At 39.9% G+C, this 21,362-nt stretch overlaps 1 protein-coding gene across 1 annotated transcript in view; it reads left to right on the forward strand.

Moving 5' to 3' along the window:
• CCDC69 (coiled-coil domain containing 69) overlaps window positions 1–21,362 on the forward strand; it is a 931,420-nt gene that overhangs the window by 855,005 nt on the left and 55,053 nt on the right. Inside the window, exon 8 of the mRNA XM_044075644.1 lies at window positions 5,590–5,687. Coding sequence (XP_043931579.1) covers window positions 5,590–5,687 — 98 coding nt within the window. The remainder of the gene's footprint in view (window positions 1–5,589; window positions 5,688–21,362) is intronic.

Raw genomic sequence — 21,362 nt, forward strand, 5'->3', positions numbered from 1 at the left:
ACTAACTCCGAGCAGATCTGAGCATTGCCACTTAGATTCTTGACATAGCTAAAGAATGCCTTGTGGTTATCTTTGGCAATTTTTCTTTCAGCGCTCGCCTTGGATGATTTTATGAGGGATCGTAGTTTCTTGCTGATACTGATCAGGGATGTCTTCCCTTCTTGGGATTTTACTCTTTTCTGTACTAGTTTCCTCCTTCTATTGTATAGCTTGTTTATGGCAGGAGTCCACCAGACTGGTTTCCTTTTCTTGGAGGAGGGAGTCTTGGTTTTGCTTGGGATGGCATGATCCATGCATTCTTGTAGCTGCCCGTAGAGTGTATTAGTAAAGGATTTTGCAGCTTGGACAGTGTTATCCTTCAGCATGGGGGCTTTGAAACTTTCCACCTCGGTCTTAAGTAACGTGAAGTTTGCTTTTGAAAAGTTTTTCACGGTGGCTTTCTTGTCCGGGGGTGGGGATGGAATATGGATATCCAAAGTGATTTGTTTATGGTCAGATCTATCCAGCAAGGAGTTGACCTCTGGTGTGGAACACTGGTCGCCCATATTGGTGATGACCAGGTCCAATATGTTGTCACCTCTGGTGGGAGTGTTGACCAGTTGAATCAGGGCGTTTCAGTTTATAAATTCTAGGAAAAGGTGGGCAAGGGAGTTAGTACTTGAGTAGTTCTCCCAGTTAATGTTTGGGTAATTGAAATCACCCAATATTAGGGTGTTTGGTAGGACCTTTATGTTTCCCAGCCAGAAATGCAGAATGGGGGGTCCTGGGACATGGTGGGTGATCTGTAGCAAGCTACAATTTTAATTGCAGTTTTGCCCATTGTTAGTTGCATGTGGATGATCTCTGAAGCATCGTGCTGTGCCAATAACCTGGAGGTGTGGGTATCCTTGATGAATATAGATACGCCCCCGCCTTTTGTATTTCAGTTTGGGTTCTGTGGCCAAAATGTATGGTATGAGTTGTAGCCTGGAAGTGCTGGAGTGCTCTCTGGAGCCTTAAACCAGGTTTCTGTTACTGCACATATATCTATTTTCTCCATACTGAGGAGTGCTTCGAGTGCATGCATTTTGCGGTTTAGACTTCTGGCATTGAGTAGCATTACCCTCAGTTTTTTGTTACTTGTGCTATTTATGGTGATGGGTTTGTCTTTTGAGCCGTGCCTGAAAAAGGCACTATGGGGGTGGCAAGAGCCTTGGCAAGTATTCAAAAGTCTAAGGGTGACAGGTGCAAGCCGTCTCTAGCGAAGCAGCGTGGCTTCTTGAGCATGTCATCCCAGGCAGACAGACACTGGATCCCCTTTGAATGACATCAGAAACTTAGCCAATTGTTGAAATCATGATTTTTTTCTTTATACCGTGGTATCATACTTGGTGAGGGCAGGATGCTACTCAGGGTCAGGGTCATACCAGCCTGGGCTACGTGACTAGAGAGCTCTTTCATGTCTCTTCATGTAGTCCAGGGAGGTACGGCTCAGGTCATTCACACCAACATGGACAATGACCGAGTCATATTTGTACTTGTTCTGGAGTGACCTGAGTGCTTGTGTTATGTGGCGGATCCTAGCACCCGACAGGCAGCTAACAGTAACCTTCTCCTTATTCAGCCTAGTGAGTGGGACGTCAGTGTGCCTGACTATAGAGTCACTTATTACTAGTATGTTGCGTATTTATGTTGCCTTAACCCTGTCATTGCATGGCACACTGGTTTTGTGAAGTATGTGTTTCATGATTTGTGTTGGGGGGGTGGAGGTTGCTTGGATGTTTGCTTTGGAGGTCTCTGTTGGTTTTGCAGATTTTTATTTAGAACCTCCGAGTATGTTTCCATGTATTTATGTGTGTTTTTTGCCAGTGCTGGTTTAATGGGTCTATGTAAGACTGGTGGTATGATGCAAGTATTTCCCTTCTCCTCTTGACTGTCTGATCCAGTCTTGGGTTGAGAGAGCTTAGCCTCTAGTTTGGTTGTATAACTGCATCGCTCGCATGTATTAGTGTTTGGTGGTAGGAGGAGGGGGTTGTCCATGTACATGAGGCAGTTGTAACATTGCCTCAAAATGCCCAGATTCACCAGTTGGACTGGAGAGTACACCTGAAACTGCCCTTTGAACATGCCTGGATAGGTACCATGAACTGTTTTACTGGATGGCTGGTAAGGTCGAATAGAGAGCCTTGCCCTACTGTACAGTACAGGAGGGTCTAGTGCTCGGGTTTATAAGTGCTTGCTATAAGTTTTGAGCAAGTGCTGGGCTGAGAAATGAATGGCTTGAGTGCTTAAGTTGAAAGTTTGTCTAGTTCCAAGGGAAAAATTGAAGGGGAGACTTTGTGGAGCCGGGAATAATTTTACCCTAGCTAACCAGCGCTGCCCAGTATGCAAAACCGGGCAAATATGGTATTTCTAGCAGGGAAATTAAAGAGATAAAAATTAGCCCAAAATGGCCAATAAACTACTAATTTCTGGGCTGAAACCACTCCTCCAGGGACAGATAGGCGGCTCAACACTCCCGTCTCTCACAGGTGAACAGAGAAACTTCCTTCTATCCACGTAAGGTATGGGTAAACACAGATTTATAACACAGCCCAGAATTTAGCACTAACTTCAAAACTGGACTATACTAGCTTAGAAAGGCGGGAAACAAGTATATATATATATATATATATATATATATATATATATATATATATTTTTTTTTTTTCAGAAAATAAAGCAGATACACTCAAAAAAAAAACAGTTTAAAAGCACAGAAAAGGATACTTATTGTTATATATCGTAGATCAGAGTTGTAGTCAATGTCCCCAGTAATAAAGTAGGAAGAAACACAAATACAGTAAAAGCAGATGAATAAAGTGCAATTTCTTTTATATATATATATATATATATATATATATATATATATATATATATGTGTGTGTGTGTGTGTGTAAAACAATAGAAAATGAACAAACTGATTTAAACAAGTTAACAAATTAACCAGAAAAAAGCTCAAAACTGAGCCCTATTCCAGCAGTCTTCAATCAGACAAGTTCTAACTGCTTACTAGGGTGCAGGGGAACCTTCTCCAAAAAAAGATGGCCTGGATCAGTGCTCAAGTTATACAAACAAAGCTAGATTCAGCAGGCCTGAATCTGGTCTATGATACAGCAACAAGGCACACCAAGTTCAGAAAGAAACAGTTCAAATAAGCAGTCACAATAAGCCTGTGACCAGAAATTCCCAGCTCAGAAGGGCAGAATCCAGCCTCTCCTCCCACAAGAGTGCAGACCACAAACCTTCTTAATGTAGAATAACTGGCCTGAAGCCCAAGTGCTTAAGCCAGAACTAATACACTTTCAGAATAGCAGACACTGGGCCTTCAGTCAGCAATTCCCTGCTTAGATGGATGTAAGCTACCTGTCCTGCCACAACAGTGCAGACCACAAACCTTCTTAATGTAAAACAGCCTGTATGAAGCCCAAGTGCTTAAACCAAAAGACTTAGAATAACAGTTACAATTTAATCAGGCTACGACCAAGCAGTAATAAATGCAGCAGAATAAATAAAATTGAGTACTTTTAAGAAAAGCAAAATAAAGTAGGAGGAAACACAAATACAATAAAAATGAAATGAATAAAGTGCAAAAAAATTTTTTTTTTAAGTGCAAGAAGAGAGGAAGGAAGAACCTAAGTGGGTTGGCCTTCCCAAATCTTCTCTCTGTATTAAGTAGAGTGAACACTAGACTCAGAATGTGATCTAACTGTACTCAGTTAAGTCAGCAAATGAGATGGACCCAGGAGGAGTGCTCTAATACAAACTTACAGGAGGGGCGGGCAATTCCAGAGCCACCAACACAGGAACAGGGAGGGAGGCTGGGGAACTAACTGCAAAGATACACACAGCACACTGTTCAGAAACACACAATTAGGAAACAGAAAAAGATGAAAAAAGTACTTTTAAAACTGCAAGTTTGTACTTAACAAAAGACTAAAATTCACTACTGCAAGTTTCACTTAGCTTCAGCTTGTAATGCAGATGTTTGTAGCCAAGCAAATCTCTCAGGAGTTGAGCATAAAATGATTTCTCAAGCCACCTCATGCAAGCTCACTAAATAGTGCTTTTATGAGACTTCTGCCAGTTTGCTACTATCGTACCGCATATGGACTGATTTTTAAAACATTTAGCTTCTGCATGGTACCAGCATGGGGAATTGTGTTGAAGGCCGCGTTGAGATCAACATGTGTTGTGTATACTACATGGACCCTGCCTGTAGCTTCTCTAAACTCAGAGCCCATTCTGAGTTCTCTTTTAACATCACTAAGTCTATTTCAGTTGAAGTGTTGAAGCTTGGCATTTCCAGTCACAAAGCACCATTATCCATTTTTCTGTATTCCAGCCCTTGTCTCTTTCAATATGTAGAGCTGGCATTGCATTGGTCATAACAGTTCAAATAATGATCTGTGCAGAAAGCAACGTGAATTATTTTGTGGTGTCATCTAGTTTTGCCGTTATAAACTAGACAGCAAGAACCAACATAGCTGAGTGCATCTTGCCTTTATTCATAGGTCCATTTTATAAAAGAAATAATACATGTTACAGTGTACTGCATCTCACAGTGGTAGGCTGTCTTGTGTACTTCAGGAGGAAGAATATCCTGCTATACAAAAAACTTTTTATGAATTATTCTTAATTATATGATTTGGATTTCAGTGTTTTTGTCATCTTTAATGGTTAGAAGTACACACACATACTCACATAGACAGACAGACTCACACACACTCGTACTGACAGACAGAGACACAAACACGCACGCACGCGTACACACACACACACACACACACACACACACACACACACACACACACACACACACACACGTGCACACACGTGCCGCAGACAGACACACACACACACACACACACACACACACACACACACACACACACACACACACACACACACACACACATACACACGCAATTAAATACTAGCATTTTTTGGAAACTTCTGTAGCCTCAGTTTGTTGCCACGGGATATTCCAAGAGCCACAGCTAAATGTGGTAAAATGACCTGGATCTGTTTCGTCCAAGTGTCACAACAGACTACAACACTCTTAAATAATTTCTGTTTATATACTTGTTATTACTGAATAACTGCAGTTTACAATGCAGTCTCCAGAGTGTTTTTTGTCTTTGATGTATTCCATTTCATGTATTACTTGGGTTGCCTGTAATTATTCATTATTTCAGCTTTGTTTTATTTGAGTTGTATGCTTTATTGTTTGTGTCTGGTGTATGTCACACTTGCACCTTATTGTAACATCCCTGTGATAAACTTTAAGTAATGGCTAGAAGTTTAGTGCCACTGAGTTATACACAGTGCAGCCTCTGTTTTTTTTTAATACACTTCACCATGTCATAGTTGTTTGGATGAATGAGATTCTGTACAATGAAAGCACTATGTTGTATAAACTTAAAAGCCAGGACTGACTGAATCATGATAATGTAAATTCAGAATAAATGGCATTTAATTCAACTTATTTTCTCCCCTAACCACAATTTGATTTTTTTCAGTACAAAAAGTAGATATAAATTAAGATTGTATTTTTTCCTTACCTTTCAGGTTGAGAAAAATCTTCTTCTAGAAGAAAAATTAACAGCTCTTCAACAAGAAAATGAAGACCAAAGAGTTCAAATAAAAAACTACCAGGCCATCACAAGGTACAAATTGGCAACCTATTTAGTGCAGTTATATTGATTACAATAATATCATAATATCATAATTACAACACATAGGCAGCCCCTTAGAATATCCCAGGTCAAATGAAGGTTTATTAAAATATATTCCCACAGATCACAATTTCAGTGTGAAAATACTACAAATGGAAAATTCAGATTTGTGCAGTAACATAATACATGCAATATAAAACATTAGCATTCGTGGAAAACCAGGGTTAAACAGTATTCTTCAGATATGTTGTTACAGGGCTACATTAAGAGCCATTTGTAGCATTCACTGTGCAAAAGACCTATTGTACTGTAATTTAAAAAGCTGTTTAAGCATCTGCACTGTGAACCAAGCTGCAAAAGCTGCACAAGTCATGGTGCTATATTACGTAGTATTGTAAAGATAGTATGACTGGTTTTGTGTAACATAATACTGTGTTGTTTGTTTTACAGCTGGCTTATCACTTAAAAAGATTTTATTTCAGTATTACTTTAAATGTAAGCATTTTCTTAGAAAGTTGTTCAGCGGAATGTATTTGTAACTAGGACTTTTATATGATGAGATTGGATGGTGTAAAACCATGATCTGGCTGCAAAATATGAAATGAGTCAATTTAGCTTCTGATAGAAAAGTGGTGGTAATTTATCAGTGGCTGAAACTGTTGAGAACACGAGAAAGCCGTTAATTGATGAGGATAGAAGAAAGTCCAGGAGGTGAAGGCCCATTTTACATTAACTATTTTGTGTGGTCATTCCCTTTCGGCTCTTAAGTAATAGTATTACTGTCTATGGGAGCTGATTATATATTTAAAAGAAAATATGAAAAGATAAGCTAATCAGTTGATTTCACTTTGGCTTTTTGAGCATATTTGTGAGTGTTGCTGTTTCATTTCACTGGATTGTCTTGATGAATCTGTCCTGTTCTGTATTTTTTTTTTTTTTTTTCATTTTTAGGATTGCAAAAATGCCATAGCTGTGTGTGTTACCACAATACATGCAGCATTGACTACAGTTATATTTACTGACTGTGTATGTGGATTTTTTCTGACAAACTGAAATATACTGCGATAATTCGTGCTATAACTAGATCAATAGATATAGTAGGATCTCATGTGAAGCAGCAGGGGCTTTGACCAGATGCAATTGTTTTTTTTGTTTTATTTTTGATAGTGTCCTGTTGACACAGAGGCATGAGATCTTTCTGTGCTTCTGGTGACCTGAACTCAGGAACTGACACAGGCCACTCCTTGTGCTGAATGGAAAGGAGTGAAGTGGACAAAGCCAGCTCTCCCATCCTGAGAATGAGCGCTTGGGGAACCTGATTTTTTTTCTGTGGAGGACACTAGCTATTGTACCTGACCTAGACAATTAAAGTCTGAGTGAGACATTCCTATTGTAAATTAGTTGTTGCATTTCCTGGACTCCTTGCATTTGCTTCCTTACTATAGGCTTTAATCTGTCCTGCAAACACCATACTATTCCATCACACTTTTAAATGGGGAAATGTCCTTTTCCCTAGTTTCCTTGTCAAGCAGCCCTCTCAGTTGACTGCCATGTAGAGGTTCAAATGGAGTAAACCCAGTTAGAGCTTGTGGCATGTCTTTGATTGTATGCAGTAACACCTTGTCTCACTTTTTACCATTTACATCAACAACTTCTGCCAGCATGAATTTCAGTGTTTTATTAAAACTTTCTACTAATCAATTTGACTGCAGTTGGTAGACTGATGTCTTCAAATGTCTGACATTAAAATATGGATAGAACTGGTGCTACTTGTATCCATGACATAAAGGGCGTGCCTTGGTCTGTAACCATACGTATGAATACCAGCTATTTGGCAACAGCATTAGCATCAGTTTTGTGTAATGACAGTACTTCTGGAAATTACCTAATTACTAGTACGTAGAGCTGTAGCTAGGTCAGCTTGTGCCCTGGGTAATGTCCAAGTTTGAAACTTCTCTCTACCTCCACCCTAAAAATAAGCATCCAGAGTTCAGGACATTAGAAAAACATGAAATAGCATGGGCAAAGCTTCGATAGCAATTCACACACACAGATACACACACACACACACACACACACACACACACACACACACACACACACACACACACACACACACACACACAGTGCAAAAACACTTTGAAATCACTTAAACAGCCATGATCTGAATCCTGACTGCTTAAATGATTACCAATATGCCTGCTGCCTTAGATTTGCAAAGACAGATCAGCACTTGCACCACAAATACTCTACAGCGTACTGAAGGAATACTATTTAAGTAGCCGAGAGTGAGATCAGAACCACTTAATTTATTACACAGACTGTCTGCAAAGAAAGATTGGCATATCTTTTACAGTACTGATCATGCCTCTAACACTTTGTACCCCAGGGCAGCCACCCATTCACCCCTCCCTGACTGTAGCTTTGCTAGTATGTAGTGATACACATTGGTGGATATTACTAGTGTCCCCATAATGTCAGTTGCAGTATATTCTAATGGTACTTTTATGAAAAGCATTGGGATCAAGGAACTTTTCTATTTAGGATGGTGGTGCTGCTTTCAAGGCATTCCTGTTTTGATGAATGTTTTGCACATCTGCAAAACAAACAGCATCAGAACTATTAGATCAAAAGACCTCATTTTTTCTTGCGACATAAATAGGGCATGTTGTAGAGAGAGAGAGATATTTCTCAGAGAACTCCCATTCTCTGAAACAGGCTCCCATTCCATGCAATGCAGAGTTCTTCCCTAACATCATTTAATTACAACGTGGACCAGTGGATGGTTAATCGGAAATTCACCCCCTATATAAATCAAATTTATATGTCACAGTTGGGTTGCACAGCTAGGATTACAAGAGCCCTAGTGGTGATTAGTTTAGTATACACCTATTATGACCATATGAACATTCTGGACAAAGAGTATATACATTCTAATTTCTTTCATTATGCCTGGTCAGAAAAAGCTGGCTAATACCATTGCCGTAACCCCTAGGTGACCTCCTAGCATGTGGCTGTAAGCTATCTTCATTATTAGTTTTATATAACATTTTGGCACTACTAACTGATGCAGAATTTCTTCCCTTTGTTAACTTACTTTATATAAGAGGTCATCTTTTAACTCAAAGTAAGGGAAGTAAGGGGAACATCATATGCACTAGCTTCCCCTACATCCTATCTCTTGCTCTTCTTGAAGTATCATCTTCCCATTCTGCCTGTTTAAAGTTTATGTGATTTACTTGTAAGTCTGCTAACTAATGATTTCTTTCATCAGTAACCTAAAAATACTGGCTCTCCAACTTCCTTTATGCCTTTCCATGCAAAAGGCACTTCTAAGTAAAAATCCCATTCTGCTTTACTTTCCTGGCTATCAGCACAGGCCTCGAGTGCCCTCTTTTTTTTTTTTAGATTGCCCGCCCCTATTTAGTATGAGTGGATACCATCCTCAAACTATCTTTTCCTTCTTTATGTTATCCTTTGAATGGGAAATGTATCTCAGAGTAACATTTATCTTCAGTTTTACTTTTTTCATGGTTAAATTCCTGCTGCATAGAGTTCACTTTCAATTGCACCCACTACTTTATGTTATCAGAAACAGGCTCAGATCTCTGCATTCTTCTGGTTATCATACTTTCTGTACTAACATAGTTTTGATGGCCTCACTCAGCTGCTTTTCATTTTCAGTGTGTGTTTCCATTTGCATGCCAGTGTTTTTTGCCTTGTAATAATATGTACTTTGAATGTCCTGTCAGTTTATATTTAGTTTCTGTAGTAGCATTTTTTACAGTTTTGGATTTCTGTTACTCCGTTCTTGGAGCTTATTTCTGATAACATTCGGGAACCTTTTTTACTGTCTAACCACAACTAGCTTCTGGCTTTTTTCAAAGTTTGTATGTCAACTCTCTTCTTCTGGTCTTGATTCTGAATGTCTTTGTAACACAGGGTCTTCCTTGTTGCCCCATCATTCTTATTCTGAATGTGTGTATCAGCTAGCTACAATGCATTTATAGATTCTTCCTCCCAGATTTTTCATAGTAGGATGCAACAGTTTTCCCAGAGCTGTCTCAATTTCTTCATGGGCAAGGGGATGTTCTTTTCCATCAATATGAAAGCATATTATATCCATTTTGTGATTGTTAATAATTTTATGCTTACACACATAGGTTCATAGGTGTTTATTAGGCTAATGACCACAAGGGCCTTTTTAAGCCTAGCCATGCATCACAAATCTCTGACAAGTTCTTTTACCCTTGATAAATGTAAACAAGGGCTTGGGAGGTGAAACATTTACAAGCAGGTTCCTGGGAGATGAACCATTTACAGGCTGACTGTGTGCATTAGAGACATAGGTGCCAAACTGTGAGTGAATTTCCTAGTTCCCAGACAGTTGTCCAACTTACACTTGAACTGGGTTAGGGAGGAACTCTGCTTCACATGGATGGGGAAACTGTTCCAGAGAAGGGGTAGTCTCTGGTATACATATCTATCTCAACAGCATGTCCTATTTACATCATAGGGAAGGTTTAAGTCTTTTGAATGGGTAATTCTGGTGCTTTTTGTTTTGTGGATATGCAGGAGGTCCATCAGAGTGGGGTCTGACAATGCCTTGCATGCCAGGCATAGATCTCCCCTCAACAGCCTGTAGGAGACAGGGCACAGGGATAGGGCCTTGAAATGGTCTGCATAGGACATGTTACTTATGCCCTTTATTCTTTTATTGAGGAACCTCTGTGGACATTCCAGTTGTTGGATATGCTTGGTAAGGTACGGTTAGGTACATACAAAATACGGCGTTGTACTCAATGATAAGTCTGATGAATGCCAAATACAGTGGAACAATGACTTTGTTGGACCTAGATGCCATATCTTTATTTATAAGTTGCACAGCATAGAATGATTTCCTCACTACTGTAGACACACAATGTTCAATGGCTAGATTACTATCTATGTGTGTCCCCAAGTCTCCTGATTACTGGGTCATCTCTTAGGAGTGTGTTGTCGATATGATAGTTATCAGTGGTGGATGACTTCCCGAAGGATACTCTTATGCATTTCTTGGCATTTAGTTTTAGTCTACGCTTCTGACACCAGTTGGTTGTCTGTGTAAGCTCTACCTGGAGAACATTTCTGTTGGCATGGGATTCAATGACAGCTCCTAATTTAAAAAAATCTGCAAATTTAGTCAGCCAGAGGGCATAGACATTGGCCTTGACTTCAGAGAAGGAAATTACGAAAAGGAGCTGTCCCAGGACCAATCCCTGAGGGACTCCACTTGTGACTGGCCTTTTTGTAGAGGTGAACACCCAAGTTCTAACTTCCTGCATCCTGTCTGTGAGCCAGCTGGCTATCCATTGGGTGACATAAGGGTTTGTACCAAACCTCTTAAGTTTGTCAACAATGCCCAAGTGGGGTATTGTGTCATATGCCTTGGCCAGGTCAAGGTAGGCAGTGTGAACCATTTTGCCATCATCTTTTGCTTTGGAAACCTTCTCAAAGAAGTCCACTAGGTTGAGCAGGCATGACCTGCCCTTGATGAAACCAAATTTGTTTGGGTCCAGTGTCTGGAGTTTTCCTGTGTCATTATTGATCATTTCCATGATAATTGTTTTCATGGCTTTATATATGAGACTAGTGAGACTTATGGGTCTGTAGTTTCCAGGGTATGTAAGTGGCCCACCTTTGTGCAGAGAGATAGATGACTGTTACTGTTCTCCATTCATGAGGCATGGAGCCTGTTTGGAGGATACAATTAAATAGCAATTCCAGAGGGTCTGATAGGTCATGTTTCATACTATTTAGAAGGCATCCTGTGATATTGTTTGGACCCATTGATGCAGTGTTCTTGGCCTTAGAAAGAACATTTAGAATCTGTTCCCTACTGATAGCAGGGGGAGTTATATTTCATGGTATTACCTGAAGGAAGATTGGGGGGAGAGAGGGTAAAGTTAGAGCTGAATTTGTCTGCCAGTTTGTTTGCTATATCTTATGGCTAGGTGGTGCAATTTACAATGAGTTCTACACACAGTTGTAGAGAACATTTGACAAGGTAACTCATGTTTCCAGAATTTGGCTAGGCTCATCTCCCTCAACCTTCTAAAAATACAAAACATTTACTAGCTTAGTTGTTGAAAAGCAACACAGACTTAATTATCCTAACTGTAATTCTGTCACATTCCATAGGTCTAACTTCATCTAAGACATGCATTTCAGTTTTTTATATTTCTGCTGGCAGCATGTTTCATTATTATCAGCAATGTGATCACTCAACACACATTTAAAGCAAATTATCTCATTACTTGCTGCTTTTTGTTTCAAAGAAGAATGCATTATTTCTTATTGCAATGTCAGCCTTAGAGGCAGGCAATGCATTTTAAGCATTGTGTCATTAAATAATAAGTATTCTGCAAAAGTCATTAGCTTTTCAGAGTTTTTAGGACCGCTCATTTCCATATTTTACTATGCAAATCAAAGATCTTTTAAGCCTGTATATTGTTAAACTTTCAATTTTTTTTGCTGTTATCAGGATCAAGCAAGAGCTCTGCATTTAAGTTATGCATCTATGGTCTTACCAGTTTACCTGTATTAAAAGTCCAGTTTTGAAATTATATTGCCTTCACCTTACTGTTTATCCCAACCCTGATTAGTAGTTATTTCTTAAGCTTGTTATAGCCCATGTTTCATCTATCACAGGATCATAGGAGGTTACTAGGCTAATGGCCCTGGGGCAATTACAAGCCTAGCCAAGAGTTTATCCCCTCCAAAAAGGAAACCTCAGTCAGCACCTGTCACCCCTGTCAGTGAGGGACACAGATGGAACCCCTGGGACAAATTTGTAGTTTCCCATCCAATCATCAAGACTGCTCTTGAAGATGGTCAGTGAGGTACTTTGTTTGACATGTATGGGAAGACTATTCCAGAGATGGGGCAGCCGCTAGGAGACAAACCTGTGTCCCTAGCAGGTTTTGTTAATGTCACATATTAGATTTAGGCCTTTCAAACAGGTGATGTACGAGGAGTTAGATACAGATATAGAGCATCTCAAGTAGGTCCATGTTCATTTTAAGTTCCTCTCCTGTTATATGAGATAACACAATTCTTGCTCAGTCTACCCAACTCCAATCCTCTGAAATGGCATTGTGCTTAGATATTATTAGATAAGACTCCAACTCATACCTCTGGCTAGTTTTTTTAGAGACAACACAATATTGGGTTGGCAGACATGTTTTACACCATAATCAGCAGTTGTTACAACTGTGATAGCCTTTAGTCATTCCCCACCTGTGACCCCACAATTTTACCCACTCATTTCTCAGTAGCTACAGACACCAATTAACCATGCAAGAACACAGCAGTCACAATAATTATGGAACTTAAACCCCAAAGTATGGTCTGTTCTTGGCGGGAGGGATACAGCAAGGTACTATATGGCAAGTTTCTTGCCAAATTAGCCGTCTACACACTGCCAATATTCCAACAAAGTTCCAAAAATACTGGAGGCAGGTTTATTTAGCAATCAACAAACCAAAATATCAGCCCAATTGACTGGACAGCTTCAAAACAAAACAAACAAACAAAAAAAACAGTGCCTTAGTTATGTCTCATTAACAAAGTTCAGTCTACAGCCATTCCAGGAAACAGTCTGTCCTTTAGCAAAAATAAAGGCCATGACTGCAGGACGCATCAAGGCCCAACTATCAGCTCAAAGAAATATATTAATTCACAGCTATAATGTGTAGGAAGCCATGCATCTAGGTTCTACCTTAAAGGACAACAACAGGATATTAAATCTGATTGCTCAACCTGCTGTTTCTTTTGGTCCCTGTTCATTGATACAGCCTTGAAAAATCACCCATGCTGCATTAAAAACTAATCCACTCAACTGTTTTCCTTGTTAGGCTTCCTACCTTTCTGTACTGTTTTAATTTCACTTTCTCCAGCTGGCTCTGAAATGATGATGTCACATCTGCCAGAGCTCTTTCTCTAGCTACCGGGACGTTTCCTCCCCCAAAGTGATGTAATCCCCGGCTGATTTGCATGCTGTATAGAAGAGCCAGTGGACCTCCCACATTGTGATGTCAGAGCTGCCTTGCCCAGCCCACTCTTAACCTAGCAAAAATGTCAAACTATAATCTCACTTTTCTGAAGAGCCCTACCGATATGTCACAAACTACAGGCAAAAGCACAGTAACAGCTGCAAAAACTAAGAGCATAAATTTGCAATGACCATGCTTAGACATTAATTGCATCATTTTACATAAGAAGCAGATGTCTGTCACAATTAATCAACACTACATCAGATTACAAGAAGTATGCAATAATGTAATTTTCTTAAATTACCACTTAAAAAAGCATTGTGGGTGCTGTCATGCAAGTCTGTGAAATATTCTGTGTTTATAGTGCATCATTTGTTAGCTATTTAACCAAATAGGAAGGAAAAATAAGTAGGAGTTTGATGCTTTGCAAAACAATGATTATTCCCAGTGCTGTGGAGCTTGGTTCTAAATTTGACAGGAGGAGTGCAACAAAAAAAATCTCCCACTGTAAGGAAGGAAAGGCTGACAAGAAAACAGTACATTAGTTTGGTCACCTGCTGTGAGCTGTCAATCACATGCAGATAATGGGTCAAATTACCCTTAGCTCTTTGACAGCTAGGGAAGGTAGGTGTGTAGGGGGAGGTGAGATACCTTGAAGAACTAGATTTCAGCCTTCACAAAAGAAATCAAGTTAGCATTTCTAAGAAGAGAGAGCAATAAAATGCACTTTTCAGTTCTGTTCTGTAGCATTTTCACTGCTTGTGTTTGAAGTAGTCATTGAAAAGGAATAACATGTTAACCAAAAGTAGGTGACTATAACACAGCAGTGAATGCCTGTAAATCAGTGGAATTGCAGGAGCTTTAGGGAAAACTTGGCAGATCTGATGCAATTTTTTGGAGACAAACAATGCATTCTGGGATATTTGAGGCAGACTAAACAGTCAGAATTATTTCAATATGCCAGACCCCATGAGGTCAGAATCAGAAATTGCGTATAAAAATATCGGAAATGCTCTAAATAGTCCCAGAGTGGTGTTAAAATGTGGGAAACACCAAACCATGATGAAATAAACATGCTTTTTGAGTCCGTGGGTGCGGCATAGGTCTCAACCTCTTAAGTGGTCAATGTGGAACACAGACCCCAACAATGTGTGACAAATGGTCAAAATGTGGAACACCCTATTTTCGCACTGCGCAAAACGTGCCATTGCCATGGAGCATGGTAGAACTGTAAAATTCAATAACACACGCTTCTCAGATCCAAAAACCTTTATTTGATAATCTGCAATACCATAACCACACCATAAGTAAATGAAACAGCACTTTACAAAAATAAAAATCACATTTACTACATTTTCTAAATAGACATATTGCAATTCACACAAAGTTTAGAACAAGTTAAACAGCATCCTACCATACGTCAGATGTAGACTTGTTGTATGCTGCTGTGGCTTTCTTGGAAGCCTCTAAAACATGTTTTATCAGCTTAATATCACAGACATCCAGTTCTTCATTCATTTTGACTGCCAACAAAGAGTTCAGCGTTTTTACACTCAGAGACTGACGCAGTTCAGTTTTCACTTTCCGCACCACACTAAATGGTCTTTCCGCTTGTGCATTAGAGTGTGGCAAGCAAAGTAGGCACATCATCAGCTGCTTAAAGAGTGGCAGTTTCCCTTCAGTGCAAAGTTCCTTTAGAAGGTGTGCCCAGTACTGTGACACACATGAGTGGGGCCCATCTACTGGGCCTGTCAGATTCCCCGTGTCCTTGATCTGATATTGAGTGAGCTCATCGATTAGTTGTTCAGCCTCAACATCATTTTCACATACACCCAGACGGAAGCCAACATCTCTGACAAGTCCAGAAGAAAGGTCCAATTTTTTTTGCTGGATTAATAAGTAATGCAGCATCTTTCAGTAAGTGATCCTGGATGGGAAACCTTTTCAGCATTTTCTGCAGCACTGCAACATAAAAAGCTGCAACTTTTTTGTAAAAAGTTAAATTCAATGACTGTGCCGGCAGTATCCTCCTCATGGATGTTCATGTACTGCTTGATTTGACATAGCCAATCCGCAGTTTTCCAATTGGTAGAACACAGCTACTGTCAGTCAACACTGACACATCACCGTGTTTGATTAGTCTGACAGCAGCTGCAGGTCTGAGGACTCTGCCAGCGTACTGCTGCAGGAGGTTATGCACAGTGGCATGCAGTGTCAGTAGCTGAATTTCTCTGCTCTGAAGCTGTATGTTGAACTCCAATAAGGGTTCCAGTGCATACTTAAGGAACATAAAAATCATATGTACTTCATGACTCTGCAGGTTTTTAGAAATTAAGTAAATCTTAGCAGACCTTGGCTCTGCAGACAGAAAATATGAATTTAGAGCTGGCCACATGTCCAGGGTTCTGTTAATAACCTTACCAAGACGGAGCCATCTAGTAGGTGCATGTCTAATGATCTTGAGGGGGTCAGTATCTGTGAGCAAAGCAGATTCCTGCAGTTTTTGTTGTCTTTGTGCACTAGAACTGAAATGGCAGTACACATCTGATATAAGTTCTTCAACAGGTGAATGTAGTGCTTTTACAGCAGCCTTACTGCAGAGATCTGCCAAGTGGTAGAGACACCCCATGTTTATAATTGTGGGCTTCACCTCCTTTAAATGAGACAGCATAGAACTGTGTTTTCCAATCATTGAGGCAGTACTGTCTGAAGAAAAGCCCATAGTGTTGGAAACTGGAATGTTAAATTTTGTCAGAGTGGACAGTAAAGAATCAAACATTGCTTGTCCAGTTCCTGACACACATTCTGGCATATGAAGGAACCTTATCACATTTTTGCTTGCCTATTCATCAAGGTAACCAACAAGGATGACTAATAGTTTGTCATCTCCGATGTCTGTGCTTTGGTCCATATACACACAGAATGGTGATTTCTGGCAGGCTGCTGCAGCATCATTCTGGTAATGAGGCCCCACAACATCCCGTTCAATGCATGATGCCTTCGTCACTCCACATGTCATTTTACGGAAAACATTTTGATCCGCTCCACACTTCTTCATAAATTTCAGGATGTGTTCTCTTGCTGCATATGATAAGTTGTGTTTAGCAAAGAGAGATACAAAACCAACCTCTGCCTCAACCATCTTTGTACTTGTTAAACTCTGAGGTCCAAAGAAATCCACCATAGATCTTCCAGCTACATGCTTGCAATTCTGCCTGTGTTTCTCACTGTTGGCATGTCTTTGCAGATCATGTCGGCCCCCGTGATGGATTGTGAAATCTGTGTTACAAGCCTTGCAGAAAGGAAATTTCACTCTGTGCCTACTCATAGAAATCCAGTCAAAGGCACTTGCCCAACTTGACTGAGAAATTGTGTATCTTCTCTTCTTTGGGGTGCGATCTATATCTACATCCCTGTCCTCACTGTAATCTGGGTAGTCTGTACCTAGCAGGTTTGTAAAACAGTGGTATTTAACAATGAAACAAATGGGGCTATAGTGTAGAAAGGAAAATTAGAAAATGTCCTCAATAGCAAAGATACAAGACAATAGGGCCGTAACCTACGCATATCACTGGACGTTTCCTGACTTTGCACCATCTTCTCATGCTCATCTCTGCTCCTTTTGTTTACTATAAAAGCCTGCATGCTTCACTTCCTTGCTTCGATGGCACTTTCAATCCTCTGGTGCTCACTTGCCCACCTAACCAGTGTTGCAGAAGGGAAGAGTGACTTTCATGACATTCAGTACTCAAAGCACCCTTGATTATCTCAAAATCCATGCCAAGGATAAACACATCCAGCTTAACAAAGGCACTTGCAACACACATCATGACAATACTACTTGCATTTTACATTCACCACTTTAGATGTGTTTTACCCCTGTCCTAGAGCAAGGTGTGGGCCTGGCAAAGATGCATAAAAAGGTACTTAAAACCAGGGCTCTCTGCGCTTTTACAAGAATGTGCCATTTAAGACAAAGAATTCAAGATCAAGTTACACAAAGTTCTACCAAAAACAAAACTGGATACGTTAAAGCATCCCATTACTATAACTCACATTTGACATCCATCTGGACATACTTCTCAACCTCTTAGTGCAAGAAAACTGGAATAAAGCCCAACATAAGAGGGACAAGCAGCACAGAGACTTTAAATATTGCTCTTATAACCTTAGAAATATTGCTCTTATAAGCTTAGAAATATTGCTAGAATATTGCTCTTATAACCTTAGAAATATTGCTAGAATATTCCTCTTAAAACCTTAGAAATGTTGATCTTATAAACCTAGAAAGTTGCTAGAAGAGGACCTGTTTTGGCATAGCTTCTCCAAAAAAGGCAATTACTTTCAGAGAATTACTAGGGGGACAAGCAGCAGAAACATACAAACACTTTAAATATTGCTCTTATAAACCTAGAAAGTTGCTACAACAGGACCAGTCTTAGCATACAGTTTCTCAAAAATAAAGGCAATTAATTTCAGAGACGTACTAGAGGGACAAGCAGCAGAAACATGCAAACACTTTAAATATTGCTCTTATAAACCTAGAAAGAGGCTAGAACACGACCAGTCTTGGCATACAGTTTCTCAAAAAAAAGCCAATTAATTTCAGAGAAATACTAGGGGGACAAGCAGCAGAAACATACAAACACTTTAAATATTGCTCTTATAAACCTAGAAAGTTGCTAGAACAGGACCAGTCTTAGCATACAGTTTCTCAAAAAAAAGGCAATTAATTTCAGAGACGTACTAGGGGGACAAGCAGCAGAAACATGCAAACACTTTAAATATTGCTCTTATAAACCTTGAAAGAGGCTAGAACACGACCAGTCTTGGCATACAGTTTCTCAAAAAAAAAAAAAAGCAATTAATTTCAGAGACGTACTAGGGGGCCAAGCAGCAGAAACATACAAACACTTTAAATATTGCTCTTATAAGCCTAGAAAGTTGCTAAAACAGGACCTGTCTTGGCATACAGTTTCTCAAAAAAAAGTCAATTACTTTCAGAGACGTACTAGAGGGACAAGCAGCAGAAACATGCACACACTTTAAATATTGCTCTTATAAACCTAGAAAGTTGCTAGAACAGGACCTGTCTTGACATACAGTTTCTCAAAATAAAGGCAATTACTTTCAGAGACATACTAGTGGACAAGCAGCAGAAATACAAACACTTTAAATATTGCTCTTATAAACCTAGAAAGTTGATACAACAGGACCAGTCTTGGCATACAGTTTCTCAAAAAAAAAAAGGCAATTACTTTCAGAGACATACTAGTGGACAAGCAGCAGAAATACAAACACTTTAAATATTGCTCTTATAAACCTAGAAAGTTGCTAGAACAAGGACCTGTCTTGGCATACAGTTTCTCCCAAAAAAAAATAGACATACGAGGGGGACAAGCAGTAGAAACAGACACTTTAAATATTGCTGTTTTAAACTTAGAAAGATGATAGTAATTTTGTATGCCTAGACAGATTCTGTTATTCTATCTATCACTTCAGAGACATACTAGGGACACAAAATACTGAGACTAAATATTACTTACACACTTAGAAAGTTGCTAAAATAACAGGATCTGTGCTAGCATACCACTTCTAAAGGGAAATATTTTCATGTTCAACCATTACAGCGAAAAGCATAAAACACTTACCTCTGCTCTGCCTATACACACGGTACCACTTCAGCAATACAATCCAAGCACAAAATCCAATACATCCACAGCACAAAGTTGATATTCCAACTCGGTTGTAGAGCAGCATAGCAGAAAGATAATCCTCAGCCCTTCTGTTCTGACATAGCAAACAGACTGCTCTCACCGACCGAGTCACCTCTCCATCCTGGCAGGCAGGCTAACTTCCACTTCCGACTCCCGCGATGTCTTTGTCTGCAGCCAGCCGCTCCTTCCTTCCTTCTTCCAGCCAAACTTTTCATGTAGTCAGTCGGCCGAACCAAAAAAGTAAAATCTCTGATTCCTGGAAGCCTTTTTCAAGCCATTATTTTGGCACGAAAAGGTGTCCAGGAACACGATTGGCCTGTATTTTGGAGCTCTCATTGGCTCCCATCCTCCTCAGGCTCTCTAATTGATTGGCTCATAGACCGAGATCGTGATTGGCCATAAATGCGGTCTACGAGCCAATCAGAAACTGCAGAGCACAGCCAATGCAGAAGGGTAGCAGAGCTATGCATTTCTTTGTATACCACAATGCCGATTGGCAGTAATTGTGGTATACAAACCAATCAAAAGCTTTGTAGCGGAGCCACAGCTGTTCATTGCAGAACAGCGGAACAGTGGCTTCGCTCTTCATTAAATGGGGAGCGTTCTGCATAATCTGGAGGACTTGGATGCTCAGGGGTGTGGTTGTCCTTTAAGATGATCCTTCAGTAAGCAAACAAATTCCTAGCCTGATGCTTTCAGGAAACGTTCTTTTAAACAGCATTCATTGATAATTAAGACATTGTTAACAGTCTGAGTAGAAATGTTACCTAAATAATCACTCATGGGAATGTTCCCGCACACTGCAAAACACATTTTAATGGCATATATGTGAAGATAGGTGAAGGCTGCCAGCCTAGCTAGATAGAATTTTGTAGATAATTCTATCATTTGTAAATATTAATGTAAGCCACAGGCTTGTTCTCTTCAATGTGAAAAGACTCTCCCCCGGATTCACGAATCCTCCGTGTAAGACTAAATAAGTCTTACTTGGAAACTGCAGTTGAACGGTATGACGTCAGCATGCCATGCATATTCATGAGGGCACACTGACTCCACTCCCAAGTCTAACACGGACCGTGCAGGAAGGTAGGGGGCATGTCTGATTGCCGAGCAGTCCAAAGGTCCACGCCCCTGCAAGTGTCTGAATTGTGAAATGTCAACACACATGAGCGAGTCCGCTCAAATGTCTATGTACCCAACACTACACTCCCTCACATTGTAAACCCCCAGTACAGTTATAAAAAGTAAAACTTTTAATTTTTTTTCTAATTCCTGACAGAGCTGTCCATATTTGTGCGTGTTTCCGCGGGTGTGACCATTGCTTAGCTGCAGTTAGCAATGTCGACATTGAAGAGCATAATAAGGAATGTATGTGCAAATTAAGCCAAATAGCAATAGCATAGTGGTAGAGCCTTCACAAAAAGAGGAGGCATTCACGGTTCAAGTCCCACCACTCCTCTTTCTATTTTATGTTTTAAATTAGTATATGAAATAATTCTTGACACATATGAATAACATTTTACTAAAAAGCATTGAAATGGCCTATGTATCAGTGAACAAAATGTATACTTATAAAGGATCCTGACATATAATTACCCATAGTTAAGCAACGCTTTACCCAGCGCAATATATTTGCCCATAACTAAATAGCGCTTTACCCAGCGTAATATAGTTGCCCGTAGTTAAGCAGCACTTTACCCAGCGCAATATAGTTGACCATTGCTAAATAGCGCTGTACCCAGCACAATATAGTTGCCCGTAGTTAAGCAGTGCTTTACCCAGCACAATATAGTTGCCCATAGCTAAATAGCGCTTTACCCAGTGCAATCGGATTGCGCGGAGGTGCGCGCAGTGCCAACCAGCGTACCGTTGGGCAACGTGGAGCAACGTAGAACAAAGTTGCCTAAACACAGCCA

This window comes from Protopterus annectens, chromosome 6.part1 (assembly GCF_019279795.1).
Source record: "Protopterus annectens isolate FY-2018-M chromosome 6.part1, PAN1.0, whole genome shotgun sequence".
In the NCBI taxonomy this organism is placed as follows: domain Eukaryota; kingdom Metazoa; phylum Chordata; order Ceratodontiformes; family Protopteridae; genus Protopterus; species Protopterus annectens.